Source organism: Podarcis erhardii (assembly GCF_964252035.2).
Source record: "Podarcis erhardii genome assembly, chromosome: 13".
Taxonomy (NCBI): Eukaryota; Metazoa; Chordata; class Lepidosauria; order Squamata; family Lacertidae; genus Podarcis; species Podarcis erhardii.
Genome location: NC_138502.1, coordinates 30,766,508 through 30,789,579, shown reverse-complemented (window position 1 = coordinate 30,789,579; position 23,072 = coordinate 30,766,508). Strand labels below are relative to the sequence as shown.

Genomic DNA, 23,072 nt, shown 5'->3' with positions numbered 1-23,072 from the left:
TAATAAATAATTTTTTTTGTATGCAGTTTTGACTAATACAAACATTTTTGTAAGCAGTTTCCCTTAATATCATGCCTGCTTGCATGTTATTTCCCATAATGTATGTATTATTGTTCATATTGCTAGGCTGGTCACACTGTCACAAAATTCGGAGAAGTGTGAATTTCAAAGGATAGCTGTGTTTCAGTTCATGTATTGATTTGAGAAGTGCAAGTTAATTAGTTTCTCATTAAAATGCAAACAAAGTTGAATTTCTCCTTCCCCAGTGTGTTGTTTTGGGTGGTGCCTGGAAAAAGTAAATGATAAAAGGGTCCTGTTCAGCAGAAAGGGCTGTCAACAATAAAAGGGTTTTTTTTGCATTCAGTCTAATCTTATCGACACAGGAAGATATAATTCCAGTCAATGAATATTTCCAATAAAAGCATCTCATATGAGAGGCAGAGTATTTATACCACAAGAATCATGAGACTGAGGAAAGGAGCAGTATTTTAGTACATGCATAAGAGAAGGCAATGTTAGGGGCTGTTTTGTGATGCAAATTGATATACAGACATACTTTGGAATTTGAACAGAATACGTTCCAGAAGTCCGTTTGACTTCCAAAACGTTTGACTTCCAAGGTGCAGCTTCCAATTGGCTGCAGGAGCGTCCGGCAGCCAATCAGAAGCTGCGGAAGCCGGGCTGGACATTTGGCTTCCGAAAATCATTCAAAAACTGGAACAATCACTTCAGGTTTTCGATCATTCGGGAGCTGAAACGTTCAAGTTTACAGGTGTTCAGCTTCTAAGATTCCACTGTATAGCGTGGAATGGTTTTGAAATTTCTGTGAGGCCTTTGTTTGGAGCAAAGAGGACTGTGTAAGTGAAAGGGGAGCTTTTTGGAGCACGTATGAGGAACCTGTGCCGCCGCCACCACCCCAGATGTTGATAGACTCCAACTCCCAGATATGCCAGCCAGAATGACCAATGATGATGAATTATGGAAGCTGAAGTCCAAGAACATCTGAAGGGCCACAGGTCTCCCATATCAGCTATAGAGTGACCAGGCATAAAGAGTTTTCGCAGGGGTACCCTCCTGGCATTTGGCTCCACAGGGAACTCAGTCTTTGGCTATGAGGGGCAAGGCCTCTGTGTACTAGCTGACAGAGTTATCTCTTAGCATTCATATTTCTATCCCACTCTTTCCAAGCTGAGATCAGAGCGGCATACATGTTTGTTGGATAGCCAATTTGCCATCATGGCAACCCTCTGAGGTAAGTTAGGGGGGGAGAGGGAGAGAGAGTCTGGCCTAAGGTCCAGCTAGTGAGTTTCATGGCTGACTAGGAATTTGAGCTTGAGTCCCCCTGCTCAAAGTCCAACACTTTAATCATTACACCACAATGGCTCCCATCTCTGTGGATCTGTATATTTATACCAACCCTCACCAGGGAAATGCCTGATCCACACACTACCCTGCTTCCTCTGTCAATGAAGAAAAAAAGAAAGCATCAAAAACATGCAATATCTGCCCCAGCCTCTTACCTAGGATTTTCTGTGTCGGAGCTTCGCATCAGGGCACTCTGCACCAGTCCTGTGAGGCTGGCAATCTGCTTCTCCATGGCTTCCATGCGGTCCCTTGGTGGGGGGGGGGGAGGAGGAAAAACGACCTGTTGAGACATCAGCTTCTTGCCCTCTTTCCTCTCTGCCTAGTTAGTGGAGAACCTTTTTCATCCTCTGTTAGTGGAGAACCTTTTTCATTCTCTGAGGCACATGCCAATCATGGGTTAGCCAGAGGCAAAAGTGGATGCAGCAACTCATGTGAATTTTACCTTTGTATGGTAGGCTAATTTTCTCACACTTGCACATCCCTCTCTATTCTCCATCCAGGCAAGAAAGACACATCATCAGAGTTCAAGGACACATTCCAGCCAGGCAAAAACACTCAAGGAGGGTGTAAGGCAAGGTTGGTGGGTGGCATCGCTGGGAAAGGTGTGAGGCCTGGAGAGAGTCTCAAGGGCGATAGCAAGAGGTCTGGAGTCCAAATTCTGCTCCCAGCCTTCAGGTTTCCCATCCCTAGCCTAGCACTATGGCAGTATGAGCAAACATGCTAGTTTATAATTATTATCTGTTTTTATAAACTCTTCTATCCTGCCTGTCTCTCAGATTACAATATAAAGAAGTAAAAAACGTTAAATTCACCGCAGCGGAATATATATTAGTAAAGTAACAACAAAATGCCAGGAAAACCATTGGAAAGTCTGCATTAAAAAGAAAGCAGCACCTGAGCAAACTCAATTTATCATCCTCCATAATGCCCCCCGGAAGAGAGGCGTCTTCACAATTCAGTGAAAACCGAGGAGCAACGGAGCAAAACAATGGAGCTTCCCGAGGACATGTGAGAAATGTAAGAACATTAAGAGCAGCCCTGCTGAAATCCATCCAGTTCAGCATCCTGTTTTTGACAGCAACCCAGCCAGGTGCTTTTGGGAAGCCCATACCCAGGGTAAATAGGACATAGCATCAAGGGTGTTCTGTAAATCTGCTTTCCTTGGATGGAAGCCTGGCTTCCAGCAAGCCTCCATTGAAAAGGCTGCTGTGGAGAACAGGAAAGAAGCCATTTCTGAGGGGGGGGGGGATCCTCAATTCTGGAAGAGAATCAAACGCCAACCCCCAACCTGTTGACGTGAGTGGTTGTTGTACCAGTAAAAACTGCCTATCCTATTGAGGTCAGCACAACTTGGCCAAGATAAGGCAGCCAGTCCTTTTCTTTTCGGGGGCCATAGCTCTTGAAAAAGAGGTAGGACAGGTGTGGGGAAATCTCTGCCCTCCAGATGCTGTTGAACTACAGCTCCCATAATCCTCAGGCACTGAGTGAGCTGTATTTCAGAAATATCTGGAGGGACAAAGGTTCCTCATACCTAAGATAAGGCTTACCTCATAAAGGGGAAAGGCAAACCCCCCATAAAACAGGTCTATTTGCACCAAATCTGGTGGAAAATGCAGTTTGTTTGGATTTATTTTGGCTACTCTCTCCCTCAAAATGTGTATCCCAGAGGCATTCCTCCGTCAGCATTCCTTGAAGGTCTGTACTGAGGAGAAATTTCTCTCACACACACTTTCTGGTACATTAATTTCTGACAGGTCTGTGCTTGCCATTCCTTTGACCTCTCTCCTGCTCGTCTTTCACTCTCCCCCGCCATCCATCTCCCCCCCAACCTGCCCTCTCTTGCTGATTCTAATCATTTCTTCCTTTCTATCTTTTGGTTATCCTAATGAGCTCTGTTCCTACCATTCCCCCTGACAACTCTACTGACAACTCAGGAACCATCCTTGCTGTAGAGATTTAGACACGGGGAGATTGAACATCAGATAAGGTACAATTTTCTTTTGCTAATCTAATTTGCCTGAAGACAACTTCTGCCTGCACCCAAAAAAGAGAATGGGAGGAGGAAGACACCGGCAAGTTCCAAAGGGTGGGAGAGAAAGGGGATGGATGGAGAGCTAGGGTGGCAGGGAATACACATGACCATTCCAACTATTTGGGATGAAAGCAGCTGGTTCCCCTGCCCTGCTGGTTCCCCAGCCCTACTGAGATATTGCTTTTCTGCAGTCAGGTGGAAGTGGGATTAAAATGGCAGCCACGAAGCGTGTAATACAATGCTATTTTATCCAGTGATGCCTTTCTCCATGGCTAGCTAAGATTCTTTTATAGCATTTATCCAGAAGACAGTCTCATTCAACAAAGGCCCTTCCTAAGTTTCCTGTTTGCAGGTTCTGCTCATTATACTTATTGTGATTGGGAGATCAGTGATTGACTGCCCCTTAATTGCCCCATGAGCAGCAGTGGTACCTTCAGGGCGTAACTCTGGGGCAGATGTCCAGGGCCCCCACTCAACAGAATGAACAAGAGGGTCCCCAAATGCAGCAGGGCTGCCTTACAACCACTGTCCCTGCTGCACCATTAAAACCATTAACCCAGTTACCTGAATGTACCACTGGCAGGCAATGAACTAAAAAGCAGACGTTTGGGGGAGGGATGGCTAGAGGAGGTAAACACTTGAGGGGAGAAAGGAGAGGGGGCAAACTGAAGAAAGGAAGGATCAATGAGAAAGAAAGACGGGAAAAAGCAGTTATATGGGGCCTAGAGTCAGGAGGATTGTGCGTGGTTGCCAGGAAAGAAGAAGAAAGGCAATTTTTGGAATCTGGGTAGAAAAAACAAGGCAGGGAATCACAGATATCAAATAAGTAGGTGTACCGCTGTGCATGCAGTAAATCCAATGCAACTCGTCAAAACCTCTCAGGACAATAGCAATTTGGCACAGTGCCAAAATCTGCTCCAAAGCAGCAGGCTCTGTATTTGAATGTTGAAACTCAGAAAATACTTATCAAGGTGCCAGTCACTTTAAGAATGGTACTGGTGGTCACCAGGAAGCGACAGCCACTCATCTTACCTTGTCTCCGTATCCTTGGCAGGCACAGGTGAGCTGAACCCAGAAAGGGGGCGTTCCCCAGGTCCAGGAAATAGCTCTGGGGGCCCTGAAGAGCTGGGGTTCCTTGGCTTGTTGACAGGGCTTTCCATGAAGACCGAGGAGCATGAGTCTTTGCGGAAGGTCTGGCGGACTGGAGAGGAACGGCTTGGGGGCCCTGAGTAAGGGCTGTGGGGGCTTTGGCTCTGCTGAACGTCTACCAGCCGGCCGTCGGCAATTTTCTGCGGCGATGAAGGGGGTAAGCGGAAGCCCATCCCCGGACCGTAGGTGTCGCTGTAGATCTGTGTGTTAGGCTTATACAAGCTGTCTTCCAGTTCGGACTGCAGGGCAGCAGCTGAGTAGGTGCTTAGGGAACGGACAGAGCCCCGCTTGTAGAGGCCCCCTGGGTAGGCAAAGGGGTCCCCCATCCCAGCCAGGGACTGCGTGGAGGTGATGCTCAGGCGCCCCTCGTGCACCATGCTGTAGGGGTCGGCATACAGGCCCTCATTCTTCACGAGCACCATGTTCTTCCCGGCCATGTCTTCGTCTGGCTTGACGTCCCGGCGTTCCAGGATAGCGCTTGGGCTTGGCGAGACCCCCTGGGCTGGAGGAAGGTTGGAGAGCCGCTCGCCATGGTGCACGGGGCTGCCGGCGTAGGAAGGCGGGCGGCCGCCGCTGTAGGACATGCGGGAGCGGGACGGCGAAGACGACTGGAGCACTGGTGGAGGCGATCCAGAGGTGAGGTGAGAAGCAGGTGACATGCTGTTTAGGCGCCGGGTGGGAGAGGACTCCCTGGAAGTGTAGACCATCTCTCTCTGGGAGAATAAGTGATCAGACAGTGAGAATGTTATAAACTATACCCTCCTTTACACACGGGGCCCAGGTCAAAAGTTGCAAGGAAAAGGTGGGAAGAATAAAGCTGAATGGAAACCAGACCCATCACTTATTCCTGTTGCCTAGCTCACACAAACAGAAGATGGGAGTGGTAAAACCAGACCCTACCACTTCAGACTGCAGCAGGGTACGGGGTGTACAGGATGCCTCCCCGTGAGAAAAACCCGGTATGTACAAATTTGGCTTACCAGAGAAAAGGCTAGACTAAAACCATTCTCCCTGGCTTAACTGATTTCTATCTGGAATGAATTTCATACACCAGAGAACATTAAATAATGTAATCTCCCATTTGTAGTACAAAGTGGTAAAATCCTAGAACCAGTTCACCACTTTCATTGCAGTGTGAACTAGGCCTATTGTGGCGCTAATCTTCTCTGATACCTCAAATTCTGCATCGAGAGCTGAATTCCGCAACGTGAATGCATTATGAAGAACAAATATATTGCTTTAATTTTTTATTCACTACTTCCATAAATCTCCTGTGATAGTGATGCTAAAAAACACACACGATAGACAACCCTGACACAGACAGTGTAAAAGAACATATCCTAGGCATCTGCAGAATGGCTTCACTGGCAAGGTGACCACCATCTGGACTGTGTTCAATGGGCAGGCATTGCTGAAATGTTCCTTAGTAATCTGCCCCCCTCCCTGCACCTACCACCGCACTAACATCCAGTGAAGACAAAAACAGTTCAGGGGCCTTACTGAAGCCCACTGTCTTACCCTCAGGTCTCCATTGGTGATGTGGGATCCGGGGAAGGAAGCATAAAGGGGCTCTTTCCGGTAGATTTTGATAATGCTCCTATCCTGGATATCCCTGCAAGAACAAAGGCATTAATGGAACAAATGAATGGCAGCCTTGGTTATTATTCCAAGGGCCAGAGTATGCATGGCCATGATGGCAGCAGTGACAGCTGCACAGAGGCAGCCTGATGACGTCAATGGCCCACGCCACAGCTGCTGGAGATTATTGGGCAGGAGTCTTCCTCTTCCTCAATATTGAGGATTTACCCATCTCGATAGTGAGGATTTTTTTGCAGTAACCTGCTGTTGGGTTTAGATATGCGAGTTTGTCTGCATAATTCCACTTCTGGCTTTCGCACACGGATTCTGTGCTCTTGCTAGTTAAGTATGAGGCTGAAATTGCAACACTCTCATCAAGAGAATGCTTAGATAAGTGGTATGAAGCGATCTGGCAGACAGCTATGTTGGAAAAGCTAACGTGGAAATTGTGGGTAGCAAGAAAAGAAAAACGGTAAATTCTACACAGTATGGGGCAATTTTATTGAACACACAGGTAGTGAGGCACATGGGGGAGTAGTGTTTGGGGTGGGTAACATAGTTTGGAATACTTGAAGTATACATTTTAACCTTTCAAATTGTTGCAGATATAATGTATTCCTCCCTTTTAATGAGATTTAAGCACATTATGTGTTATTTTATGGTTTTAGAGATTATGAAAATATTTGAAATATATGCTGTGGCAAATAAACCTTATTTATTTATTTAAGAGAGAATGCTGCCAGACTCCAAACGGGAGGTGGGGGTTGTGGCCCCAAAGCATACCTTTAAAGCACGTACACCGCTAAATCCTGGAAACGACAGTTCGTTAAGGATTCTGGGAATTGTAGCTCTGTGCGGGGTCAACTAAAGTTCCCAGGATTCTTGGGGTGGGGAATGTGCTTTAAACATGTTTTAAAGGTATGGTGTGTGTACACAGTCAGAGAGTCTATCCAAGGGCAGAAATTTGACTGCTCTCTGACCTATTGAAATGGCTTAGCTGGGATATGTTAGACCAGGGTGGGGAAACCCTTGCAGGTCGAAGAGCTGTGTTCCCTCATGTACCATCTTCTGAGAGGGCTGCATGCCTGTGGTGGGCAGGGGCAGACGAAAGTTGCATTCCATCTGCACAAAAGCCAGATGTTTTCATACGGATCCCAACACACACACATACCCATCTTTTAATCCTCTGCCCTGGCAAGTAAGAGGCATTATCACAGTTCAATGACATCATCCAGCCAGGCAAAGCACCTGAGGAGGGTGTGGAGTGTGGTCTGAGAGCAGCCCTGAGAGCTTGACCGAGAGGCCTGGAGGGTGGCATTCAACCCATGAGCCAGAGGTTCCACACCCCTGTGCTAAGAGGTTTCTGAAGAGGGTGATAAAGCAGCAATAACTAGGGAAGCACTGTGGTATAGGTGTCTCAACAATTATGCACAATGCAAAGATAATTCCCCCCCCCTCGCTTTCTCAGAATAGCAAGACTCTGGGTCACCCAATTAAATTGACTGGCAGTCGATTATGGACGGACAAAAGCATTTCTCCACACAGCACACCATTAATTAACAGGCTGGATTGGCTGCCACAAGGCGTGGTGATGGCCACTGGCTTAGATGGCTTTATAAAAAGATTCACAGAGGACAGTTTTATGAGCGTCTATTAGCCCTAACAACTAAATAAATAGATCCTCCAAGTTCAGAAGCAGTAGACATCTGAATAGCAGGCAAGCAATTAGAGAGGTCTGTTCCTTTCATGCCCTGTTTGTGAGCTAGCTGTCCCAGAGACATCTAGCTGTCCAGTGTTGGAGACTGGATGCTGGGCTAGGTAGTTTGAGCCAGCCAGGTCCCTTGTATTCTTAATCCCTTGAGCAGGAAGGAAGAGAAGACGACAGCTGGATGCGATGGTGACAGATCTCTCTTTAGTCGCACCACTTTTTAAAAGAATATCTTACTGAAAGTTTTTTATAGCTCTATAACAAATCATACATTTTCCCCTCCTGGCCCTCAGCTTGCTACTTCCTTCCTTCTGCTCAATCTCTTACTCACTCAGACTGCAATCCTAACCATATCTACTCAGAAGTAAGTCTCACTGAATTCTATGGGGTGAACTCCCAGTTAGGTGAGGCTAGGACTTCAGCCTTATTTGCCAACTACATTTCTTATATTGCCCAAAGAAAGAAAGAAAGAAAGAAAGAAAGAAAGAAAGAAAGAAAGAAAGAGGTACTCTGGGTGGTTTATAGTAAAAATGTTAAATTTGCTCCCATGAGATATACTGATGGCCACTGACTTAGATTACTTTACCTTAGTTCCCAAATGGCTTAATTGTCAAACAAATTGGCTCCCGAACGCCACAAACCTGGAAGTAAGTGTTCCGGTTTGCGAACATTTTCTGGAAGCTGAACGTCCGATGTGGCTTCCACTTGAGTGCAGAAAGCTCCTGCAGCCAATCGGAAGCTGTGCCTTGGTTTTCAAATGGTTCCAGGAGTCAAACGGACTCCTGGAACAGATTAAATTCGAGAACCAAGGCACCACTATACCACTTAATGTACAGGTGATTTCCAAGTGGTTTACAAAACATAAATACCAATTGCACAATGCATAACAATTCAAAATACGTTTAAAAGATGACCGCACAGATTCATGGAGGATAAGGCTATCAATGGCTACTAGCTATTATGGCCTACTTCCACTGTCTGATACAGGATGCTAGGAAGGCCAGTTGTTTGGAGTCACAGGTGGGGAGAATGCTGTTGTGACTGTGCTCTGCTTCTGGGTTTCAGGATGCTGGACTTGTTGAATCTTTGGTCCAGCTGGGCTCTTCATATGTTCCTATGCTTGTAGAGGACTTCTTCCCTACTCCTCCTTCCATCACTGCATTCACCCACCTCTTCCCACCCTCCTCCATCTTCCTCTAGGCTTCCCATGCCCAAATTAAATTAGGCCAGTGGCCTCTTTTGGCCCTTAAGGCCGCAAGTTGCCCACTCTTGATTTAAAGTTTCATACAAGCACAGTGAATGAAAAGAAAAGCACAGTATCAGGAGGGAGGGAAATAGCAGGCTGGTCATATAGTCCTCTATTTGGTAGTCCAATGTCACGCTTCCTCCAAGCATTTAGTAGTGCCTCCAGCAAGGCACTGCTCTCACCTGACATCCTCCAGCTCATAGAAGACGTTACGGGATTCGTCCTTGATCAGGATGGCAGTGTTGGGGGACTTGAGCATGCCCATTGTCAGCTTCTGAGGAAACATGTGGACAATAAGGGCATGCAGAGTGTCCATGCTGCTGATTTCGTGGGTGATGTGAACCCGTCTTGTTTCATCCCCAAACTGCAGGAAAAGGACACCTAGGAAAATAGGAAATGGTGTGAGAGAGAGACAGAGGAGACTGGAGGGAAACAGGTCAAGAAATGCAGATTATCAGTCAAAACAACTAATGCTAGCAGAAAGGAAAGCTTCTGGGTTGCACAAGACTCTTCTTCAGGAGGTAAAGTGTTAGCAGAAAGAGAGTCACAGAGTCAGAACGAGAGAATCATCTACTCACAGATGTGAACCCCATACTGACTGAAATCTCTTGGGGGGGGGGAGTGGCTACTGAATGTTTCATTCATCTCGAAAGTGCATTCAGTGGCCACCTGTAGAAGACATCAGACAGTACTTGTGCCCAAACTCTGATATTTCTACTAAAGAACAGGGCCTTTCCCCATCTCTCCTTCAGACATCTGGATAGCTCAGCTGGTTAAAATGTGGTGCTCATAATGCCACGGTTGCAAGTTTGATCCCTGTGTGGGACAGCTGCATATTCCTGCAATGCAGGGCGTTGGACTAGATGATCCTCGGGGTCCCTTCCATCTGTTCTGCTCTGCTCTGCTCTGTTGTTCTGCTTCAGAAACATCCACAAAATTCCCAAAGGATTAGTAACTGTGTTATAGTCATACCTCGGGTTGAATGTGTTTCGGGATGAGCACGTTCGAGTTGCGCTCCGCAGCAACCCGGAAGTAACGGAGCACGTTACTTCCGGGTTTTGCCACTTGCACATGTGCAGATGCTCAAAATGACGTCACGTGCATGCGCAGAAGCGCCGAAATGTGACCCGCGCACACGCAGATGCACGGACACGGGTTACGTTTGCTTCTAGATGCGAACGGGGCTCCAGAACGGATCCCGTTCGCATCTAGAGGTACCACTGTACTTTGTTGCCACAAAACCAACAAAGGGTTATACCTAACCAAGTTCTACTCAGAGTAAACCCATTACAATTAATAGCTCTAAATTAGTTATGTCCATTAATTTCAACAGGTCTAACAATATTTCTGAAAGCCACAGGTTCCCCATCCCTGGTGTAAAGAGAGAGAGAAAGAGAACAAAAGAGAAAGCAGTATGGCCAGAGGAAAACGAAAACGCAAGAACACAGACCGTGATAATTAAGTTACAGCTCAAATGTAAAAAATAATTACAGTGATCACTCACTAAGCAGTGCTGATGATAATAAACATCTTGGCATTGGGTTTCTATTTGGTCGGGCGTATGTAAGGGAGTAGTTAGAGGCATGATTCCCTGCTGGTATCAGTTCAAAAAAGAGCCCTGAATGGGCTTTTCCAAATATGTTTGCAATTTTTCTTTCTTTCTTTCTTTAGAAATGTTTTCCCTCAATCACCTTGAGTTAATTTGTTGAACGAGCGATAATTTGTAATATAAACAAAAACAAGCAAGTAAATTATTATAGGAGTAGTACTAATAGTAGTAGCAGTAACAGTGGTATTTCTGTGCCACCCCATAGCCAGCTATCTGGGTGGCATATATAAAAATGGTTAAGATAAAAATATGGACCAGGAGTGGCTGGCCTCCGGCATCCCTGACCATTCACCAAGCTGGCTAGAGCTGACAGGAGTTGCAATTTCTGCATGGCAACATAAAGGGAACCCCAGGTACGAACAGTAAAAAGACTAGCTTCAGTTATGCATAGCAGCAGAGACTATGCGATTAAAGTATACACAAACACAGGTCTTTAAAAAGAAGCCAAAACCTCAAAAGCTGTTGCTGTTGTTTTCAAAGATACGCAGACTGCTAAACTTCACCAACCTGGTACCCTCCAAAAGTTTGGGGGCTACAACTCCTATCAGCCTCAACCAGCATGGGATTTGTAGTTCAAAATAGATGGAAGGCACCAAGTTAGCAAAGACCGTGTGCCACTAACCTGGGGAATTGCGGTTGTCCTATCAGCCAGCCCTTGGGACTGCGGCTTCTGTTGCTGAATTTCAGGTCAGCTCTGAGTAAGAGCTCCCTCATTCATGATTTGATTATGGATGAGGAGGACCATCAGGTCTGTGTCACTGAGACCTGGGTGGGTGAGCAGGCCAGAGTTGGTCTCATCCAGTTGTGCCCACCTGGGTTTTCGGTGTAGCATCAGGGCAGGACTTGAAGATCGGGGAGGGAGAGTTGATGTAGTTTATAGAGATTCCATTTCTCTGCCCAGTTGCAGGGAAGGTATCTAGTGCTCCTGGCACTGGGCAATCGGGACATATTAGGGATTCTGTTGGTTTACCACCCATCTGGCTGCCCATAAGTCTGAGCTGAGAGAGCTAGTTTTGGAGGCAGTGTTGAGGATTCCTAGACTGATGGTTCTGGGGGACTTCAACATCCATGCCAAGGCTCTGGGGTGGCTCAGGACTTCATGACTGCCATGAAAACCATGGAGCTGTTCCAACATGTCACAGGACTTGTGGCAGGCCACACTCTGGGCCTTATTTTCTCAAATGGGCAGGAAGAGGGGGATCTGAAAATGGGGGGGTATTGACACCAGTCCCTTTTCATGGTCACATCACTTCCTGTTGAGATTTAAGCTTTCGGTACCTTTTACCCTCTGCAACCACAAAAAGTACTTGGAGCAAAATAGCTTCAACTGCAGGTACCTCTGAGTCCCACAACAGAAGCAACAAGGGTGACAAAAGTCAGCTTTCTAAACAATGAGATGTGTCAAAAATCAGGATACATCTCTGCTAACTGGGGATGCTTGAGAAACAGTTCTTACCTGGAGACCGGAGTTTTGTTTGGCTGGTGGAACGGGACAAAGGCAGGCTTTGCCGGAACCGGTTCATCCTGTTAAACCCAATGGGCAGCTCAGCTTCAGACATGGTTTCCAGAGACTCGGCAGAAGCAAAGGAGAGTTTGGCTTGATCGGCCAGGCCAGGCTGAGAGCCCTGTGAGTGCCGGGAGCTTCGGGTCTGAAAGGTAAAAGAAGAGAGACAGAGCAACATGATTATGGAGAGCAAAGTGTTCTTTTTCTAGAAATGTGGCATTGAACAGATTTCACACGTGTCACCTCTTCCCAGTCACCTTTTTAAAAAGGCATTTTTGATCATGAAAATATTTCGTGTGCCATGAAACGCAGCAGCAGAAAACATCCCTAAATATTTTTTCCCCGCAATATACATACATATCAACGCCTAAACATATCTGTCCTAATCTCTGGCAATTGATATAGGGACTCAAAGTATAGCTACAAGCTTCAACTGGTTTAGTGTAGGTAGATTATTAGTCAACTAACAATCCAGTTACCTCACTGATAAGTGTTGATTTTAACTCGGGAACATTTCATTTCATGTAGCTTTGCATTAGCAGCATGCCTGTTTAATTTTTTAGGCTATTTTTGGTTCTGGTGCACTGCTGCAATTATTACAGTGGAACAGAAACTGAAAAAGAATATATTGACTGTGGCGTTTCCTTCTTACGACGAGAGCCGCAGTGTTAGAAATAAATAAATTATTGTGCTGGTTTCAGTATCTTTAAAAAACAAACAAAACCCCCAAACATAAAGCCAAACCCTATACTGAGGTTTTGCATGGTGTAAAATTTATATAAATTTAATCAATTATATGACCGGTCTATTAAAAAAAACAGATGATTAATCAAATAGAGATTCATTAATTGGTAAACAGCCCTTGCTGGAATGAACTCCTGCCTCATGGAGGGAGTCCATCTCAATTAATCTAGTCAAGTGTTCATCCAATTTGCTCTTAATGATACAAGGTGATGAAAATTACACAGACACACACAAACACACACTCTTCTTGGCAACCTGTTCCAGTGCTCCATCGACCATACAGTTAGCTTGAGCCTACATTCAGCACACTCTCATTTCTTGCCTTTCTTTGCCCTTCTCGTCCCAGTAACTTCCTTCCTCCCATTTACGTTGCCTTTCTAATCTGTTCAAGGTGGTTTGTGTCCCCAGGCATAGGGACGCGAGCTCATGGGAGCAAAAGACGACACACAGACACCAGAGCTAGGCCAAAACATGGCCACTAGAATAATAGTGGAGGTTTGGGTGAGGCACTGGGACAAGGATCCTGATGTCAGACAGCTCGCTTGCTGACCAATGTCTCTCTCACACACCCAGCCCACTGACTGGGAGCTGACAGGGAGTTTTGGGGGTGTTAAGTGTGGCCTACCTCGGTGTGGGCCATTCCAGTGGGCCGCTGTCTGCAGCATGGGCGAAAGTCAGCTAGCCTCGGGCCCCTGAAGCTGAGCTGAGGATTTAGGGCAGCTCCACCCAAGACTCCTTATAGAGAGCCCCTTACTTTTTTTGTGGATCCTGGCCCCTCGCCCTGCCACGGCAGCACCAAAAGTTATGATACTCCAGTCCTGAATAACTGTGATTGGCTCCTGTCCAGTCGGCCCATCTATGGTGCTGCACCATCAGAACAAAGGGGACCTGCCACAGATGACGACAAGTGGGCAGAGCCCACATGCCGAAAGAGACAGGCTGGAGCATTTACTTGAGTGCAGACCTATTCCGCTGGTGGAGAGGACTCCAGCCCATCACAACATGGCACGCAGGACCTTTTCCTTGCAAGCATTTAAGAACAGACCAATGGCCCACCTGGGCCAGCATCCTGTCTCGTACAGTGACCAAACAGATGCCTCTAGGCATCCCCAAGGCAGGGCACAAAGGCAAGAGCCCTTTCCCCTTGTTGTGCCTCTGCAGAAGATATTCAGTCCCTGCATCTGAGCCTGGAGATTGCATATATCCATCATGACTAGTATCTATTGATACTAGGCCTCTCCTCCACGATTTGTCTGAAACTAAGCTAGAGGCCATGGCTACACCTAGTAGCAGCAAATTCCACAAATTAATGGAATGCAGCAGGCAAGCCATTTTTCATTTCTAAGGCAATAGTAGATAGAAGAGGGCAGTTCCATTCCTCATCAGTCTCTTGTGGTTTCAAGGCAGCTTGCACCTTAAAACATCAGACTGGCAGGGGAGGAGCAAGCAAGTGAACCATCACGTCATCTCTAGCTGCATGTGCTTAGGACACTGAAATCCTACAAAAGTGTCTGAAGTTGTGACAAACACTGCAGAGGAACTGAGCCCCCCCACCCCCCAGTTCAGAAAAGAGGGAGGCTCATAGTACCACAACTACATTTTCAACCTGTATCTGTATGTAGCACCATAGCAGCACTTTGAAGCTATTACGCTACAGCAGAAACGGGGAGCCTGCGGAAATTGAGTAATTCCCACCATCCCTGGCCATTAGCCATGTTGGCTTGGACTGATGGAGCCCTATGACATCTGGAGAGTCATCGGTTCCTCATCCCTGTACTTCAGGCACTGGCTGGTCACTCCGTTGAGTTGCTACCTCCTCCTCCTCTTAGGGACAAAACACCTTGCAGATATTTGTCTAAAGTGCAAGGAGAGTGCCCCACTGGGATGCAGGGCACTTTCTCACCCAGCAGCAGGAGGTGGTGACAGAGGCACCAAGGGTCAGGACAGGTGGACTTCCATACCCCGGGACCAGAGCAATTGCTTGCAAAAACCTTGTTGGTCCTGGGACTCATTTCTTTCCTGCCCACGCTATCGATAACACCAGGAAAGGCAGAATTAGCAGACAGACAAGTCAGATAACCTTTGAAGTTGCAGGAGGCTGGCTATCCATTATGCCCGGGGAAACAGCTCCGGGGAGACATAAAGGGGCCCATTGTGATGCTGGAAGGGAAGCGCGATAGAGGTTTATGGCTGCACGGAACAGGCAAAAGTAATGGGCATGGAGTCCCAGCAGTAAAGAACAGTAATATGCCAAGAGTCCCATTTCGCGTGAATGACCGTATATCTTCCCGGTACGAAGATGCCATTTCCACAGGGGGGTCGCGAGGGGGAAGAGCAACGCTGCGTGCAACACACGCTAAAACAGCATGCTGGTTTAGTAAAAGATATCATGTTCTTTGCTGACTCTAGGCCGGTTGATGCAATCAGTAAAATCGAGATGCAAAACTATTTTCTGGACTGAACCACTCCAGCCTGTAAGTGTGGGGGTTGCTTGTATAAAAGTGTTCCAGTTACAGGTGAAGAGGCAGGGGAGCCCTCAGTTAAATCCATAAGTTGCAGCCCTTAATCCCTAGTTAATATCCAACTCATGCCCACCCCCACGTATATGAAGGCCACTTGCCAGAAACTGCAGGATGGCGCTTTTGTGCTCAGATCCTGCTTGTGGCCTTCCCAGAGGCATCTGGTTAGCCACTGTAAAAACAGGATGCTGGACTAGATAGGCCACTGGCCTGACCCAGCAGGCCTCATCTTGTGCTCTTCTGTAGCCTTATAAATATCAGAGGCGGATTTAGGGGAGCATGACAGGTTTGGTAGAACAGAGCGTGGAGCCTTAAGGGCACCCCAACTATTATTTAAAGTGGAGAACGAGAAGCGAGGGCACCAAATTTTGGCATTGCTCAGGGTGCTGCTGAAATTTGAGACCCCACTGTAAATATGCTACCTAAAGGATACAGCACAAAAAATAAGGGGGGTGCACCTCCTCTGCCCCCCTAGTAATTTAAGTTCTACTGTTAATTCATAGAAGGACCGAAATTCGTACCCAACAGGCTAATTTTTATGAGCCAATATCTTTATTTATTTTAAAGGGACCATTCAAACATTTGGTTGCCCACTGCAGCCTGAATGTAAAATAGGGCCCTTAAATGCATTGTGTTGCTCACAGCATAAACTGCACTGGCAGGTTCAGGTTTTTGTTCTTCAGAAGAACACCCACAAGAGAAAGCAAATGGGAAAAGGTTGTGTGTTAGCAGGTTTAAAGCAAAGAAGTCTAAGCTTCTCCAAAGGTAAATTTGAACACCATCTTAGCCCTACAGTCCTTCTGGCTTTTAAAGCCATGCTATGCCTGGGCTTACTCTGCCCATTATAGAAACAGGGCACTGATTATCAGGACTGTATTTCACAACTCCTTGGGCTGCTTAAGTGCAGAAAGTGACTATGAGCACATAATTCAGCATCTTGAGAATCTCATTTCCCCTTAAAAAAAACAACAAGTTTCTGGTCCTATTTATTTATTTGAAAACTTTACGGCTACAAAGAGAAACAGTGGATGGAAAATGCCTAGTGGGATCTCAGTAGGGGGGACTTTGGGCAATCAGGGCAATAGGGCTTTTGTCCACAGCCTGTTACTTTAAAGTTCCTCTCGAGTAGTAAAAAAAGATTACTGGTCAAATTTATATAGGGCACAGAATTTATGTGTGCACACATGCGTGTACATAGGTGCACACATGATTTTGTGTGTGGTTTTTTTACTCTTCCTTGCTTATTTACAGCTTTGGATAAAACATGCACTCCTGGGTCTCCTGCACCACTTTAAACAGAAAAAGAGCATTAAAGGACAGCTTTGAAATCACTTCAAAGTGAACCACCACAAAAGTCTACGTGGTACGGCAGCTAAACAGATGATGTGTGTCTCTCTTTCTGTGTGTGTGCACGCGCGCTTATTCCAAGAGAGCTGTATTATGGCTCTGACTTGCCATTTTCCAGCTGCTTGTTCATATATCCTTGATGAGTCTGCTAGAGAGCATGCAGAGAGAATGCTCTGTGGCTCCACCCTAAGGCAGCTTGCACCAACAGTACCATTCACTTCAAAGCTGTTCGCATCAAGTAATTGTATCCTACTAGCTTGGTGCAGTCTCTAATTAAACTCAGATTCGAGAAATAGGACTCTTCTCTCCTCCCCGAGACCATCTGGGCCTATTTCCTTTAATATGGCCTAGGCATTTGTATTATTTAGTATACTTATATGCTGCTTCTGAGAACAGCTTATTGGGGGCTTTCATGCCATCTCCCACCCAGGAATCCAACCAGGCTGGAATCTGCATCACTTTTTCACAGCAACAGCAAACAAAGGCTGTCAGATCATTCTCTGGCCCCTCAGGTGCTTTTAAAAACTGTAAATTATTTAAATACTGAGTGAACAAGAGCCGCACCGAAAAGCATTTTAGAACACTGACTCCCTGGAAATTGCAAGATTATACACAAGGCCTTTTACCATCTGTTGAATTTTTTTTTTTGTCCCCCCTCCCCACTGCAGATGTATAACTTTAAGGTAGAAAAAGAGAAGGGAAAGGGAAAAGGAATCAGAGTTGTATTGTGGAGACTTGGATTAGTTGTTTTATTTGTTCATAGTAATAATAATAAAAACCGCTCCAAAGTAGTGAGCAACATTACCTATTTTTAAAGCATAACCTTGGCTAGGGAACTGTATCACAAAATTCAGAGAAGCACTTATTTAAAAAGATGGCAGTGTTTCAGATTTTGATTGTTTTGCAGTGTGAATTGGGACATTTAGGCAAACCTACCTAAGCTGGAGTACAACTCCCATCAGCTACAGTCAGAAAGATCAAGAATGGTGGAAGTTGTAGACCAACATCTGGAATGCCAGAGGTTCCTTGCTCCCTGCTTTGAAGGGTTGAATAGCTGCTCACACTAAGTAAAGAACTGGCATTCTGTTCAGGCACTCCCTATTTTCCATTGCAATTCTTTATGTCCCAGAGCTTTCTAGAAACAAAAACAGGCTTGGCAGGGATTTGTTTATTAATGTCCATATTTATAAATGCTTCATTCTCTGCTGGGCACATAGCACAACCTGATCTAGCTTATAAAACCAGATTTAGAACAGCAGTGAGAGGTCGGGTGGGCGGGAACCCACACAAGTCAATCTATTAAAACTCACATTGTGATAAAACAGCGATGAGCTCCTGCTGAACTAAAGCTCAGTTCTCCAAGCGTGAGAAAACTAGACTACTTGACGGATGGCTTGAAATAGCTTCCTGTTTAAAGAGGAAGTTATGGCTCTATAGATGGTGCCACCTTCCATATTATGTGCAGAATTTCTGTGTGCCAGGAGGCAGGGTCAGCATTAATGCTCTGCTCTCAATCTTTAGCCCGCTAATGGCCATTATAACACAGTCCACATTTCTCAGAGAGTAACTACTCCTAGAGGGTCTCCCTGGAAATCTTCCAGGGGTTAATCATCCTCATGGTACCTTTTCAGACCCTTTGAATAATGCCATTTCTCATGTCTGAATGTAGCCCAGTTTCCGAACAGCCACACAAGCATTTCAAACACAAGATTTGCATCGGCAGGGAAGCTATTCAGCACCCAGAAGATGCAGCATTTGTGTGGCTCCATTTTATCTTCTAAAAACACACAAGCACACAAAAAGAGAAGCTTTTTCTTGTCAGCAAATGCTAGCTGAGAACAAACAACTACTGGAATAAGCAAGCTGGGGAGATGTGTGGCTGGCAGGGAGGAGGGACACTAATATTTTGAAACCAGATTTTAAAAGGAAAAGGAAAGGAAGAAGGGAAAAGAAATCAATATTGAAATGATAACAGCCATAATCATCATTTAAATGAGGCTTTAATTGGAGACTTTAATTATTCCTGTGGGGTGGCATAGAAAATGTTCTCTCCGTAAATAATTTACCGTAAAATTGGCTGCAATTTTTCTGTCTCTCTCAGCGTTGTTGCCAACATGGAGCTTTGAAATTTCCCAACCTTCAAGGAACAAGCTTGCAGTAGGGGGCTGAAAGGCACAAAACTCCTTCACTGGTTTGGTACGGTTTCGTGTGGCATGAGATAGGCTCTGAACCTTGTTGGTTTTGGTGTGGGAGGAAAGACAGATTATGGAAAGATATATGATGGCTATATTTGGGAGGAGCCATAGCTCAGCAGTAGAAGACATGGTATGCATGGAGAAAGGCCCTGGGTTCAGTCCTTTGAAGCAGTGGCTGGCACCCGCTGGAAGTGGTGGGCCAGAAGGCAGGGAGGTCAACAGTTGGTGGAGCCAAAGCCATCAACAGACAGAGCCAACTAATTCTAGTTTTGCCCCCATGATCCTTGCCATTGAGTTGAATAAAGGCAACACTGAGAGTAAGGAGGAGGAAGTTGATAGCCGATGCCACCCCTGGACAGACTGTAAATAAGAAGATGGGCAAGCGAGGGCTGGCTGACGGCAGACTGAAGTTACAGAGATACTACTCCATTTGTCCTAATGGACAGGTCTCCACTGATTCCCCTGGATGTCTTAGTAGGACCGGGAGACACCCTGTCACAAGTAGACAATACTGATTCGGTATAAGGCAGGTTCCCTAGCTTAGCTAGCTTCACACGTTACAACTGAGGTCTAGTTCAGACCCTATCAAGCCTGTGCTCCAACTTGCAATTATATAAAGCAATTTTCTATGCTACATGTACACAGTTGCCCAATTTGAGTAATTATTCCTCTTGGGAAAGTTGGGGATTTTTATTTATTTATTTATTTATTTATTTATTTATTTATTTATTTATTTATTAAAATACATATACCACCTGACTCATACCCTCCAACATTTCTCCAATGAAAATAGGGACATCCTATTACATAGTAATAATAATAATTTTATTATTTATACCCCACCCGTCTGACTGGGTTGCCCGAGCCACTCTGGATGGTTTCCAACATACTGTATATGAAAACACAATTAAATATTAAAAAAAACTTCCCTATACAGGGCTTCCTTCAGATATCTTCTAAAGGTTGTATAGTTATTTATCTCTTTGGCTCTGGGGTTGTATAACTTGCAAACCCTCCAACGTTTCTCTGATGAACATAGGGACGGCCTACCATACCCCTCAACATTTGTCTGATGAAAATAGGGACATCCTAAGGAAAAGCAGGACATTCTAGGATCAAATCAGAAACTGGGATGGTTTCTGTAAATCCAGGACCGTCCCTGGAAAACAGGGACACTTGGAGGGTCTGCTGACTGTAATAAAACCTGCATGTGGGGAGAAGTGTGTGTGTGTGTGTGTGTGTGTGTGTGTGTGTGTGTAAGTTTAAAAAGCAGTATTTAAAACATTCAAAAGGTAATTAAAATCAACAGTAAACTAAAGAGAGATTAAAAGACAGGTCAACACTCTACACATCTGGACAGGCCTGTCTAACCAAAAACGCATTAAGTAGGCACTGAAATTAAGGTTTGAAAGGCCTGTCAGAATAATACTGTTTTTAGAAGATGACTGAAGACAAACAAGATTAGTTCCTACTGGCAAGGAGTCCCACAGGGCAGGGACTGCCTCAGTAAAGGCCTGGATCCTTTTACAGGCCAGGGACATGTGGGACTCCAAATGGGTGCCCCAAATCTACCACTTGGAAGCAGCTGCCTCATTTTACCTCATGTCCTTTGCAAACACAGGATAAAAATGGTCACCATGCAGATTGCAACTGTCAGCTCTGACTTTTAACCTGAGGCTTTCTGTCTTAGTGTCTTTATAAATACTTGATTCTGCTTTGATCCCTTGGTTAAGCTGAAACCTTGCATACATCCTTATCTTTGAAATAAATAAATAAATAAATAAATAACCCAGATATTTAAATTCAGGCATTTCCCAAAGGTATCTCCCATCATCAAGCCATCTTCAAGATTATCTCTGAGCAGCTGTTTTTGAATCTGAGACAAAGCTTTGCCCGTCTACATCAGGCGAGCAATCTGTTTTTTTTCCCTCCCCGTCTCCCTGATAGCTTACTTCATTGAGAAAAGAAAAAAGAAGAAGCATAAAACTGACTGGATAAAGAAGGGGAAGAAGAGGGGGAAAGCTGATACAGCTGTATTTTGACAATGGTGTGGGGGTTTTTCAGCCAAAGAGCTACCGTTGCTATGCTCTCAACTTGGTTGCTAAGGGGCTTGGCACACGTGCATGGCAAAATGTCAGGGTAGCTGACTTGATGGTACTTTCTCAAATCAGTGGAGGTTAATCTTTCACAGAATTGACATTGTTTCAGTTTTATCAGGTGGAACACTCAGGGGGGAAAAGGAAGGCTTAATTTATGCCAGAATTCAAAATAAATCAAGGCTTTTAGGCCCAGAGCTCTCCCCACCCCCGCTCCAACCTCCAAATGCCGGCCACAAAATACACCTCTTTCTGGATACTGATGGGGTTCCTTCTCATGTTACCTCAGCGGTGTGGGAACTGCTTCTTCGTGGCGATCCCACACTGCTGCAGTAAGCATCTGTATATTGAACCATGTGGGCAGGACCAATCGTGTGGGTCTCTCTCGCCTGATCCTCCTCCTCCTTCTTGGCTGGTCGATCAGGGCTATAGCCAGCCTTCCTTGCTAGATGGGGCTGCCACATTTCCAGGAGGGGCTTCAAAGAAATGAATGGAAAATCAGTTATATCCTCACAACCAACATGAAACATCTACAACTCTTGTCACCTGAGCTGAGTAAGAGCAATCGGCTTGAAAGTCCGGAGGCTTTTTGCTCACTTCAATGAATTTACACAACCCCCTAAAACGAAAAACAAAACACAGCTCCTTCAAGCACCCTGCCATGCTTAGTCACAGTATCCAAAAGTGGACTCCCAGACCACATTGATAGGAGGGTAGTGATCTTGAAAAAATCCACCCAGAGCTAAGTTTGAGAGGGCAGAGTAGGCTTAGATGAATGGAGTTTGAAGCCATGACCATTTCTGGGGGACAATTTTTGGGTGAGAAAAACAGTGGTAGTTAAATACTTAAATTCGCCCATTCTCAAAACAAGATCACATTCTTTAAATTGAAACTGCCAGATAACAAACTTTCAAAGCTTGTTTGTGGAGTGGGGTGGGTGTGTTGTTCTCAGTGGGATATTGCGTGCACCGGACTCTCTCTCACTAACAGACTGTCCCACAGGTTCTGTTCAGTTGTTCAGTACTCACAGGTACCAAATATGTGATGGAGAATGTGCCTGGCTAGTCTTGCCCCCAGGAGCTGCTGCGTGCATCCCTAATTGATGCGTAACTGGCATCAGTGTGAAGGGGGTTCATGTATGGAGCAGCTTCAAGGTAGAGGAATAGCTGGGCCTGTTCTTCACAGCCCTTCTTGAGCTGACAGCAAACAAAAATACATCTCTCCTGTGATATCAACGCTTCTCTGAATTTTGTGATGAGGATCTTCCAACTCTACAGTACAAATATGCAAAAATCCATATTGCTATGCATCACCCCAATCTCTGAGTGGTGTGAGATTCCAGGGGTCTCAGGCACTTAGCCAGTGGTTATGTTTCCTTTTGGAAATGAGGCATGGTGGAGACTGTGGTGTCTTTATGGTAAATGGTTTATTTACACATACATACAACCTGAGCCTACAATGGAGGGGTTCACGGCGTTAACACTCCAATAGGGTTATGCTACTGGCATAGGCACAGCCTTGGATCAAAACAGACATCAACCATTGTCCTCTGACGCTTTCTTTCCAGCTTGCCGCCTTTACCAGCCTGCAAACTTTTTCCTCAAGGTCACATCACCACCAGCTCTCAAACTCTACTTCAAATTCTGCCTTTGGCTTCTAACTAACTCCGAGTTGAGGGAGGTGCCCCTCCCATTTGCTATCTGGCAGAGTCCCCTCTCTTTGGCTTTCCTAATGGCTCACCTTCTTCCTTTTGTCTTCTAACGGCCTCATCAATTTCCTCATCAGGAAACTGGCCTGGCTTACCGGTACATTCTAACATTTGCTGAATCCAGGGGTTCAGTGTCTGGCACCCAGAAACTCATAACACAGGTGAATCTGGCACCCACATGTTGGGAGAAAATGTGTCAAAATGCATACATCAAAGAAAATAACATAATTGCTTTCAAAAACATGTATATTAGGCAAGTCACATAAAATATG

At 45.5% G+C, this 23,072-nt stretch overlaps 1 protein-coding gene across 14 annotated transcripts in view; it reads right to left on the bottom strand.

Moving 5' to 3' along the window:
* SRCIN1 (SRC kinase signaling inhibitor 1) overlaps positions 1-23,072 on the bottom strand; it is a 275,973-nt gene that overhangs the window by 42,107 nt on the left and 210,794 nt on the right. For 5 of the 14 annotated variants that reach the window (XM_081837581.1, XM_081837574.1, XM_081837580.1 and 2 more), the window contains 6 exons: positions 21,377-21,568; positions 12,144-12,336; positions 9,261-9,459; positions 6,065-6,158; positions 4,430-5,259; positions 1,521-1,613 (listed from right to left, as the gene is read on the bottom strand). In XM_081837581.1, coding sequence (XP_081693707.1) covers positions 1,521-1,613; positions 4,430-5,259; positions 6,065-6,158; positions 9,261-9,459; positions 12,144-12,336; positions 21,377-21,568 — 1,601 coding nt within the window. Of the gene's footprint in view, positions 1-1,520; positions 1,614-4,429; positions 5,260-6,064; positions 6,159-9,260; positions 9,460-12,143; positions 12,337-18,867; positions 19,141-20,948; positions 21,042-21,338; positions 21,569-23,072 lie in introns of those variants that run through there. The other 9 variants (XM_081837579.1, XM_081837577.1, XM_081837576.1 and 6 more) reach the window with 5 other exon arrangements.